The sequence below is a fragment of the Delphinapterus leucas genome, chromosome 18 (assembly GCF_059928025.1).
Source record: "Delphinapterus leucas isolate spDelLeu-1000000601 "Yukka" chromosome 18, BTC_Dleu_Yukka2, whole genome shotgun sequence".
Lineage (NCBI taxonomy): Eukaryota > Metazoa > Chordata > Mammalia > Artiodactyla > Monodontidae > Delphinapterus > Delphinapterus leucas.
The window spans coordinates 9,896,686-9,909,283 of NC_143146.1; the positions used below are offsets into that span (position 1 = coordinate 9,896,686).

General features: G+C 39.2%; 1 protein-coding gene across 1 annotated transcript in view; it reads right to left on the reverse strand.

Moving 5' to 3' along the window:
- The window catches only part of ITGBL1 (integrin subunit beta like 1), a 218,651-nt gene that overhangs the window by 94,468 nt on the left and 111,585 nt on the right, over positions 1-12,598 (reverse strand). The window contains exon 6 of the mRNA XM_022576826.3: positions 12,075-12,215. Coding sequence (XP_022432534.3) covers positions 12,075-12,215 — 141 coding nt within the window. The remainder of the gene's footprint in view (positions 1-12,074; positions 12,216-12,598) is intronic.

The window sequence follows — 12,598 nt, forward strand, 5'->3', positions numbered from 1 at the left end:
CCATAAAAACGGATATCGACAGTAACACATTCATAGTAGGGAATTTTAACACCACACTTTCACCAATGGACAGATCATCCAAAATGAAAATAAATACGGAAACACAAGCTTTAAATGATACATTAAACAAGATGGACTAAATTGATATTTATAGGACATTCCATCCAAAAACAACAGAAAACACATTTTTCTCAAGTGCTCATGGAACATTCTCCAGGATAGATCATATCATGGGTCACAAATCAAGCCTTGGTAAATTAAAGAAAACTGAAATTGTACCAAGTATCTTTTCCGACCACAATGCTATGAGACTGATAACAATTACAGAAAAAGATCTGTAAAAAATACAAACACATGGAGGCTAAACAATACACTACTTAATAAGGAAGTGATCACTGAAGAAATCAAAGAGGAAATTAAAAAATACCTAGAAACAAACGACAATGGAGACACGATGACCCAAAAATCTATGGGATGCAGCAAAAGCAGTTCTAAGAGGGAAATTTATAGCAATACAATCCTACCTTAAGAAACAGGAATCATCTCGAATAAACAACCTAACCTTGCACCTAAAGCAATTAGAGAAAAAAGAACAAAAAAAACCCCAAAGTTAGCAGAAGGAAAGAAATCATAAAGATCAGATCAGAAATAAATGAAAAAGAAATGAAGGAAACAATAGCAAAGATCAATAAAACTAAAAGCTGGTTCTTTGAGAAGACAAACAAAATTGATAAACCATTAGCCAGACTCATCAAGAAAAAAAGGGAGAAGACTCAAATCAATAGAATTAGAAATGAAAGAGGAGAAGTAACAACTGATACTTCAGAAATACAAAAGATCATGAGAGATTACTACAAGCAACTCTATGCCAATAAAATGGACAACCTGGAAGAAATGGACAAATTCTTAGAAATGCACAACCTGCCAAGACTGAATCAGGAAGAAATAGAAAATATGAACAGACCAATCACAAGCACTGAAATTGAAACTGTGATTAAAAATCTTCCAACAAACAAAAGCCCAGGACCAGATGGCTTCACAGGCCAATTCTGTCAAACATTTACAGAAGCGCTAACACCTATCCTTCTCAAACTCTTCCAAAATATAGCAGAGGGAGGAACACTCCCAAACTCATTCTACGAGGCCACCATCACCCTGATACCAAAACCAGACAAGGATGTCACAAAGAAAGAAAACTACAGGCCAATATCACTGATGAACATGGATACAAAAATCCTCAACAAAATACTAGCAAACAGAATCCAACAGCACATTAAACGGATCATACACCATGATCATGTGGGGTTTATTCCAGGAATGCAAGGATTCTTCAATATACGCAAATCAATCAACGTGATACACCATACTAACAAATTGAAGGAGAAAAACCATATGATCATCTCAATAGATGCAGAAAAAGCTTTCAACAAAATTCAACACCCATTTACGATAAAAACCCTGCAGAAAGTAGGCATAGAGGGAACTTTCCTCACCATAATAAAGGCCATATATGACAAACCCACAGCCAACATTATCCTCAATGGTGAAAAACTGAAAGCACTTCCACTAAGATCAGGAACAAGACAAGGTTGCCCACTCTCACCACTCTTATTCAACATAGTTTTGGAAGTTTTAGCCACAGCAATCAGAGAAGAAAAGGAAATAAAAGGAATCCAAATCGGAAAAGAAGAAGTAAAGCTGTCACTGTTTGCAGATGACATGATACTATACATAGAGAATCCTAAAGATGCTACCAGAAAACTACTAGAGCTAATCAATGAATTTGGTGAAGTAGCAGGATACAAAATTAATGCACAGAAATCTCTGGCATTCCTATACACTAAGGATGAAAAATCTGAAAGTGAAATCAAGAAAACACTCCCATTTACCACTGCAACAAAAAGAATAAAATATCTAGGAATAAACCTACCTAAGGAGACAAAAGACCTGTATGCAGAAAATTATAAGACACTGATGAAAGAAATTAAAGATGATACAAATAGATGGAGAGAAATACCATGTTCTTGGATTGGAAGAATCAACATTGTGAAAATGACTCTACTACCCAAAGCAATCTACAGATTCAATGGAATCCCTATCAAACTACCACTGGCATTTTTCACAGAACTAGAACAAAAAATTTCACAATTTGTATGGAAACACAAAAGACCCCGAATAGCCAAAGCAATCTGGAGAATGAAAAACGGAGCTGGAGGAATCAGGCTCCCTGACTTCAGACTATACTACAAAGCTACAGTAATCAAGACAGTATGGTACTGGCACAGAAACAGAAAGATAGATCAATGGAACAGGATAGAAAGCCCAGAGATAAACCCACGCACATATGGTCACCTTATCTTTGATAAAGGAGGCAGGAATGTACAGTGGAGAAAGGACAGCCTCTTCAATAAGTGGTGCTGGGAAAACTGGGCAGGTACATGTAAAAGTATGAGATTAGATCACTCCCTAACACCATACACAAAAATAAGCTCAAAATGGATTAAAGACCTAAATGTAAGGCCAGAAACTATCAAACTCTTAGAGGAAAACATAGGCAGACACTCTATGACATAAATCACAGCAAGATACTTTTTGACCCACCTCCTAGAGAAATGGAAATAAAAACAAAAATAAACAAATTTGACCTAATGAAACTTCAAAGCTTTTGCACAGCAAAGGAAACCATAAACCAGACGAAAAGATAGCCCTCAGAATAGGAGAAAATATTTGCAAATGAAGCAACCGACAAAGGATTTATCTCCAAAATTTACAAGCAGCTCATGCAGCTCAATAACAAAGAAAACAAACAACGCAATCCAAAAATGGGCAGAAGACCTAAATAGACATTTCTCCAAAGAAGATATGCAGACTGCCAATAAACACATGAAAGAATGCTCAACATCATGAATCATTAGAGAAATGCATATCAAAACTACAATGATATATCATCTCACACCAGTCAGAATGGCCATCATCAAAAAATCTAGAAACAATAAATGCTGGAGAGGGTGTGGAGGAAAGGGAACCTTCTTTCACTGTTGGTGGGAATGTAAATTGATACAGCCACTGTGGAGAACAGTATGGAGGTTCCTTAAAAAACTACAAAGAGAACTACCATATGACCCAGCAATCCCACTACTGGGCATATACCCTGAGAAAACCATAATTCAAAAAGAGTCATGTACCAAAATGTTCATTGCAGCTCTATTTACAATAGCCCGGAGATGGAAACAACCTAAGTGTCCATCATCGTATGAATGGATAAAGAAGATGTGGCACATATATACAATGGAATATTACTCAGCCATAAAAAGAAACAAAATTGAGCTATTTGTAATGAGGTGGATAGACCTAGAGTCTGTCATACAGAGTGAAGTAAGTCAGAAAGAGAGAGACAAATACTGTATGCTAACACATATATATGAAACTTAAGAAAAAAAAAACTGTCATGAAGAACCTAGGGGTAAGACAGGAATAAAGACTGTGTCCTACTAGACCTACTAGAGAATGGACTTGAGGATATGGGGAGGGGGAAGGGTAAGCTGTGACAAAGTAAGAGAGAGGCATGGACATATATACACTACCAAACGTAAGGTAGATAGCTAGTGGGAAGCAGCCGCGTAGCACAGGGAGATCAGCTCGGTGCTCTGTGACCGCCTGGAGGAGTGGGATAGGGAGGGTGGGAGGCAGGGAGACACAAGAGGGAAGAGATATCGGAACATATGTATATGTATAACTGATTCACTTTGTTATAAAGCAGAAACTAACACACCATTGTTAAAAAAAAAAAAAAACTGTGGTGGCATAAAACAAATCCGTGAACATGGTCAAAAGCTATCAACAGAGATTTTTAGAATTAAAATCTGGTCCAGTTAATATCTAAAGAAGTCAGATTAATTGTGGATGCAACAAATTTTGCAAAATGTACAGATGCACTAGCTAGAAGAAATCTCTACAAGTCTTTCCGCTTTCTGCCCTCACATTCCCTCTGTTTTCTTTTTATTCTATCTTCCTCACTCAGTCTTTAATCTCTGTGCTTTTCCACGCTAATGTTATGCAGCTTCACTTTTCTATCCCTTTGCTATTTCTGTGCACTACTACAAACCCCAGGGGTAAATGTGGCCTGTAAGGTCTTCACCTCTACTCCCTGTGCATTTAATGCAGCATCACAAACATTCTCAAGGATTACTCCTATAAGTGTCCGCGTCACCTCCAGGCATCACCAACTCCAAATAAATTTGGGAAGACGATATAAAGTGTGTCCTCACTTTTACCATGTGTGTGATGATCCCTAAGCTTCCGTGCTTCTGCCTCAGGCTTGTACCCCAGCCCCTGCTTCATTTGATCAAAAGATGCTCTCAAAAACAGCTGCAGGGGCTTCCCTGGTGGCGCAGTGGTTGAGAGTCCGCCTGCCGATGCAGGGAACACGGGTTCGTGCCCCGGCCCGGGAGGATCCCACATGCCGCGGAGCGGCTGGGCCCGTGAGCCATGGCCGCTGAGCCTGCGCGTCCGGAGCCTGTGCTCCGCAGCGGGAGAGGCCACAACAGTGAGAGGCCCGCGTACCGAAAAAAAAAAAAAAAACAGCTGCAGTCAATTGTGTACACACTGGAAAGAACTGATGAGATCGTGTCATTGCTGTGTTTGGCTTGGGATAAAAGGTTTGGCCTTTAAATAGGAAAGTATCAAAGTGGGAGAACATCGCCTAGTTCAGGACGGCCACTGCTCCTCAAATCATCCACTGATGTGTCTTCTACACTTTGCCATTAGAAACCAACATCCACTGAACAAGTTCAAGCTGAGGAAAGAAGGGTTATGGCAATATGGATGACTTAAAGTAAACCATCCGTAATGAAATTCCTGAGAGTCAGTGAATATATGGCAACCAGGTTAAATGATGAAATAGTGGCATATAGAGTTTTTTTGAAGGTGTCATTGTTTTGGGAAAGTAGGAATACCTAAATCAAAGGCCCCAATGAAGATCACAGAAGAAGCAAATGTAAAAGTAACAGAGAAAAGGTTTAAATAACTAGTCTAGCATGATGAAAAATAGTATCGACAGTGGTACTGCCTAATCTAAATGTTGATCAGAGATTAATTTGACAAGTTAAAACATAAACATAACTTTACTTTCACAGTAACAAAAATTAAATATGTTCTACATCTTTTAATAACTCAAAGTCACACGTTGTCAAAAATATGTTATGGATACCACTTTAAATGAAACTGTACTTTTTCTATAAAATCCTTCATGGTATTTTATCAGTGGAGTTAGGAAAATCAGTTAGAAATGCAATGTATTGATACCAGATTCTGAAGCAGGTATTTAGCCTTTCAGAAAAGGCAGGAAATCACAAATTGAAACTGCAACTGCTTTTCTGAGGTGACAAGTTTCTCAATTCCAGCACAAAAGTTATGCCAAAGAGAGAGAGAGAAGGAATCATTTTATAGCGATAAAATGAAGATGAAAATGCTTGGTTTTGATTTATAAAATAGAGTTTAGAAATGATAAAATCTATTTAGCATGAAAATCCTTTAGACTGCCATAACATACTATATCAAGGTCTTTCCTAAACAAGTAGGGAAAAAAAGCGTAAGTGAAGAAATTAGGAGGCCTGTGTCTTCCATCTAAATGTGCCACTAAGGTGGATGGACCTAGAGTCTGTCATACAGAGGTGAAGTAAGTCAGAATGAGAAAAAAAAATACCGTATGTTAACACATATATATGGAATCTAAAAAAAAAAAAGGTTATGAAGAACCTAGGGGCAGGACAGGAATAAAGACACAGATGTAGAGAATGGACTTGAGGACACGGGGAGGGGGAAGGGTAAGCTGGGACGAAGTGAGAGAGTGGCATGGACACATATACACTACCAAATGTAAAATAGATAGCTAGTGGGAAGCAGCCGCATAGCACAGGGAGATCAGCTCGGTGCTTTGTGACCACCTAGAGGGGTGGGATAGGGAGGGTGGGAGGGAGATGCAAGAGGGAAGAGATATGGGAACATGTATATGTTTAGCTGATTCACTTTGTTATAAAGCAGAAACGAACATATCATGGTAAAGCAATTATACGCCAATAAAGATGTTAAAAATTAAATAAATAAGTACATGTGTCACTAGTTCATCTTTCTGGCCTTTATCTCAGTTTATCTTGAAAATGAGAGAACTAGAAGAAGTGAATTTTACCACACTGATCTGAAATGTCATGCTTCAGTGCTAGTTTGTCAAATCTAGGTGTGTATATATACACATATATTTGGCCTGCAGAAGTTAATTTCCTTGATTCTAACAAGGATTCCTTTAAACTCTGTAGGCAGAGGATCGACAAAATAGAGATGAAAGGTACAGAATGTTATTGTTTATCCCTGATAGCAAATATGCAGAACATACATTAGAGAACTGCTTTCAAAAGGCCTATGAGCATTGTTTGAACACACACACACACATCCATGACAATGAAAGAACATGGTGTTTAGTTTTGGTATGTAAATGGGATCACAGCCTGAACTGCATCACAAGGGCAGGAATTTGGCAGCAAGAGACACATCAAGTGGCATCACGGCCATGCTGAGCTTTAAAGGCTCTCAGGACATTATAGGAGAGCGTGCTGACACCAAAACTTATTTTTTTCTTTGTAATCATTGAGCTCTTTTGCGTTAAGCTATCTAGCCTCAGAAACATCAATGCAGGACAAATGTAGTTCTATCCATTCCAGAACACTCTTCTTCCATAGAGGATATTTCTTGCCTTAAAAATGATCAAAAAATGCTCATGAACTGGAATCTGATATTTACAAGTAGCTTCCTACAAGGTAATATGAAGACCATCAAGAGAAAAAAGTTGGGGGGGGGGATAAGTTAGATCTAACTAGTACTTGATTTTTTTAAAAAATCCATTTGATATATTATTTTCCCTTTCAAGACAATGCAAACTGGATATACATAATCATTTCCTTCAGTTTCTTTCCTTAATGCTTTGGTAATCCATAAAGACAAACTTCCCCACGTAATATGGTTCTATCAAATGATTCCACTTTCCAAACCAAAGGAACTCGAAACCAGGACTAACTTTGTATTTTCATCATGTTGATAGGCAGGAACAAGCTGAAAAAGTGGAAAGTCACACTGCAGCATATTTTTCCTATTAAGGGATTTAGGGAAATAGACCAGAGTGATAAACAGCCCTCAGGAATAAAGAAGTTACTTCCTAATCAGAAAGTCAATTCAGGGGAGCAGCTCATAGAATCGAAGTAATAGAGCAGTTGGTACACTTCAGGATGGCTGGTCATGCCTCTGCCATTTTAGTCACACTCAAAAGTTGTCAACAGTATCATCTTTGAGCCATGTGTGTGCGTGTATTTTTGTGGGTATATGAGTCATGTTTGTGTGTGGATGAATTCATGTGTCAGTGAACAACATTTAGGAGTGAAACGAAGAATGAATACAACTGATTTATTTGGAAGCAGGGAACATGTTTCAAAATTTGTATCCCACCCCCTATACCCATGATGCCTTAGGCACAAAATATTTACATTTAAGTGCGTTTTTGAATAGGTGAACGCATACAGTGGGAATGAATGAATAAAATAAGAAGGTCAATTAAACAAGATAACGATAATCCAATGGGAGATTTCCCTTGGACTTAAATAAGCTCAACACTCTCAGGAGGGCAAGAATGGGAGCTAAAAATAAAGCTGCGTTTCATCTGAGCCTTATCACACTCCAGCCCGGCATAAATCACTAGACAATAGCCATGTACTTGGCGTACTTCCGTCTTATATCACTAAGGTATTAACACATTCAGTAATCAACTGCATGGCTCCCTTCCTGTGGTGCAAATTCAACAGGCAATTAGGAAAACTGTGAAGGCTAATAATTCACTAAGCATCATATATGGAATTCTACAGATATAGTGGGAATGAAGAAATACTCCAGAGGTTGATGCCTGCCCCAGATCAGAATGATGTTCAGAGAAGCTTAGTTTTATAAGAATTTTGAGCATCCAGAGGACAGCTCTTCCTTACCAAAATAAAGTAAAATTGAAGAATTTTATTTGCATCACTCGGAGATTAAATTACATGAGTACTCAGGCTCATGTAATGTGTTTTCAGATGACGCTTAAGGGCAGTGTGAACTTTGTCAAGTTGCTTAATTTCTTTGAACATTTCCTCTTCTGTTAAAATGTGGCTAAGAAAAAAAAATGTGTATAATCACGTCTCCTTCTCTGAGTTAGGGCGAACATAAAATGGAATGAGGTGTGTGAACGAACTTGATGGGTATCTAATAGAGCAGGATCTCTGTCAATGTGTTTCTTCTTTCCTAAATTTCTCATTTTAAATCTGGGAGACAGGCTGTGGAGAACTGTCCACATTTAATTCACTTCAACAAATAAATAAAAAAATCATAATCACAGCCTGATGTTTTATTGCTCAGATCACAGCCTATTACCCCATCACCTCTTCCCACCCCTACCTGTCTATACCCAGGGCATAGAGACCATGTACAAATTCTCTCCTAAACTCTTCCCATGAGAAACTCTACCAACCACACAACCATAACTGCCTGATCACTTAACTTTCTCTATAATGTTCTAGCATAGGGAAGAATGGAAAATGTGAGAAAGAAGAAAATAGGGAGCAGGAAGGAGGGATGGATTAGATGAAGTGGAAAATTTCAGATTCCAAGGAGACCTCCTCAATGGCTTCCACCTGCCCCACCTATGTAGTAACTCTAAGCCTAAATAACGTGCATCAGGAATTGTGAGCTTATGAAAGGATCCAAGTGTCAATGCCCATCTTCACCCCACGGCCCCACTCCTCACGGTGAGATGGACTAGCTCACATGACCCTGAATTATCACTATGATGTAGTGATAATTCAGTAGTGTAATTTGAATTTTCCAACCCCATTCCAAATTCAGGATCATGGGTTTAACAAGAAAGATGTTCCCTATGTTTAAAAAAAAAAGCATCCTATCAGAAAATCACAAAGTTAAGATTTTTATATGTAGTCTGATTATCTCTTTATTTTCCTATTTTAATTTATGTGAATTCATGTTTTATCATACAACCTTAAAAATGACAACCTTAAATGGTGTTCCCTGAGCCCCGGTATAGTTTTCTACTGACAACTCAGTGTTTATGACTCTGTAAATTCTCATGTTCAGCCCTGATCCTTCAGAGTCACGTATTCAACAGGCTGAAAAAAATGATCGGCTTTGGTTTGCCATTGGTCCTCTATGCCTGATATGTCTAGAAACGAATTTGACAATGTTCTTCTATATTCTCCATTTCAGTAAATGGCACCAACATTTACCCAGACAACCAGACTAGAAACCTGGTGACTACAGCACTCCACTGCCTAAAACCATCCCTAGCATTGCCTTTAGAACAGAGTCCTTCAGTCCTTATTTCTTGCTAGCTTTACCCTTCGTTACTTGTACATTCTGGTAATAACCAAATTGATTCTAGGCCCCTGCACAGATCTTATGCCTCTTTCCCCTCTGCCTGAGATGCCCGTCGCATCCCTCTTGACCCATAAGCCTACCCTTTAGGGCAGAACTGTACGTGCACAGTGATCCAAAAGCATCACGCGATGCATGTCATACATCACCACCTCTGTGAAGAGCCTCACCTCCTAATTAAAATGTCAAACAAGCCCATGCCCCGAGATTCTCAACCCCTTTCTCTGCTCATTTTAGTCTATAGCACAATGGCCATGAAAATATATAGCACTGACCTACTATACATTTTGTTTGTTTTTTGTCTCTCCAAGCCCACCAGGATGTAAACTACCCAAGGAGAGGACTTTTATCTGTTGTGTTCATTGCTACGTCCCCAGTATAAGTAAACATATGCATGAATATGCCAATCTCCCACACGACAGTATATTGAAATGCATGTTTATGTGGCAGTTTTCTTTGCTAAACAATAAATTTCTTAAGGTCAGAGCCTAGGCTTTTTTATATTTTAATCCCCTAATATCTCACACAGTGCCTATAGCATAATTAGCACTCAATCAATGTTATATTAAATTGAAGTTTAAGTTTAAACAAAGATTCATTCACTAAAGAAAGAACCTTTAGATTTCTTCAGATTCAGAGACCTTGTTAACATTTTGATTTTAGCTGTTAGTGGTGGAGCCTTCAGCAGGTTATGGAATTCCCTGAACCTCAGTTTCCCCAATTGTAAAATGAGAATAAATATGTTCCCTATGTCATAGTCTTTTATGAAGAATAAATGCAAATCTGGGAAGTGCTTTACAGATTGTCTGGCATACAGAAGTCACTGAATAGTTGTTAGCTGTTTTAATCCCATGGTGTTGATAATGAGGATAATAAAGAACACTTACCCAGAATGAATAACAGAAAAACCTGGAAAGGGCATAGTCTTTGGTCCTTGCCTTTGGCATTGGACTGACCCCATTCCTGGGGTGGGACAGTAAAGACAGTGCCACCAACAACTGCACAGAGCCCTGGGATGGAACCACAAATGAAAGCTGCTGCCTTGTGAAGTGTCTTTTTGAGAATGTGGCCCCCATGAGCTACATGGTATACTTCAATTTCTTTGGGTGTGTCCTGCCAAAGGACAAAATGTTTAGAAAATGTTTTAGGAAATTCTCCCAAGCACAAGGGATCATCAGAAGAGGGAAATTCTTCTGCAGTGGGAAGCTTTAGCAGCAGGCTCTCCTCAGCCAGGACAGAGAAGTCTTTGCAGTTGCATAATCATAATTAAATAGGGCAGCTCTTTTCTCCCCCTTTGCTGGCAAACTTTCTGGAGACAAGCGGCGCTTCCTCTCTATATCCCTGTACCAACCAAGCAGTCAAGCATAAAGACGTGTATATGCCCATGTCTCTGTCTTCTCGATTGTCCAATATAACCAGACTGAAAATGAGTAACTCTATTTTTGCTAAATGACACTTTTTCAGATAAATCTGACTGCCCATTTTTTTTTTTCCCCTTTGCACTATTAGAAATTCTGGCAGGATATTTTTTTTTTTTTCCTTTGCATTTAGATTACAAACTCCATATGTCAAGGATGTTTGTCTCCTTCACTGCTGGTACCAGTGGCCCAGAGGCCACTGGCAAATAGTATCGAGAGCCTGGAAAATAGTATCTGTTCCATAAAAATTCATGGAATAGAATTGGTTTTTGGTGTTTTTTTTTGCGGTACACAGGCCTCTCACTGTTGTGGCCTCTCCCGTTGCGGAGCACAGGCTCCAGACGCGCAGGCTCAGTGGCCATGGCTCACGGGCCTAGCCGCTCCGCAGCATGTGGGATCTTCCCGGACCGGGGCACGAACCTGTGTCCCCTGCATCGGCAGGCAGACTCTCAACCACTGCGCCACCAGGGAAGCCCGGAATAGAATTTTTTTTTTTTTTTTTTTTTGCGGTACGCTGGCCTCTCACTGCTGTGGCCTCTCCCATTGTGGAGCACAGGCTCCGGATGCACAGGCTCAGTGGCCATGGCTCACGGGCCTAGCTGCTCCGCGGCATGTGGGATCTTCCCAGACCAGGGCACGAACCCGTGTCCCCTGCATCGGCAGGCAGACTCTCAACCACTGCGCCACCAGGGAAGCCCTGGAATAGAATTTTTGAAACCACTAATTGATATTCAATTGTAGGCTGCATTGCAGAACAATTTTAGTATATAAATCATACCAAAGAAGCAATGCATTAAACTACCCATGAGAACTATACTGTCCTAAGTCTTGTACTATATTGATATGGCTGCCATAATGGTACCTCTCCTGTTCACGGTCAGGTCTGCTAGCTTTGTATTCTCACGGTTGAGTATTCAATACTTGGAGGTAATAGTTCTTCTTGGTGAGGAATTAGGCTAATTTTCAGAGAGTGGGTGCATTTTCATCTCAAATCTTTGCCCAATGTGTGATTCCTCTAAGTTTTTCACATTGCTATTAGGAGTCCTATGGATACCGAATTCTTTAGAAGGCGCATTCCATTCTTTTATGGTTTCTGTGAGAAGCCATAAAAGAAGGTTTATTTCAAGAATAAATCTTGAAAATGGGGAAATGACTATTTTCTTATTTAAAAACAGGAGTTCGGCGAGCACTTACCAGAACAGAAGTCGTCAGAATATCTGTCATAGACAGCCTTGCAGTCCCTTTCATCACACTCACAGGTGTCCCCATGAATATCCCCCCAGTCTCCAGTCGGGTCAACATCATGGCAAGAACATTCACCACACACACAAATCCCTAGAGGGTAAAAATAATTTTAAATGGGTCTAGTGAAGAAAAATCATGAGAGAAAGCATCTTACACATTGCTCTTTTTTTTTCTGTTGTTGCTTTATATTTGGAAAATACACGTATTCAGGAAAAATATTCTATAGAGGAAAACACCATCTAAAGTTAACAGTAGAGATTCTTTAATAAACAAAAGTTATTATCTATGTCTATACTTATGTGCGATCGCAGGATGTGAAATAAGCACCGTGCTGGTTTGACTCAAAGATAATACCAACACAATTAACGTAAGATGTAATCCTTGCTCTCAAGAAGCTTACAATTTATTTGACCAAAAAAACGCTAATGAAAAACAAACAAGCACCTAAAGTACTAATGTTTTGTAAACTAGGA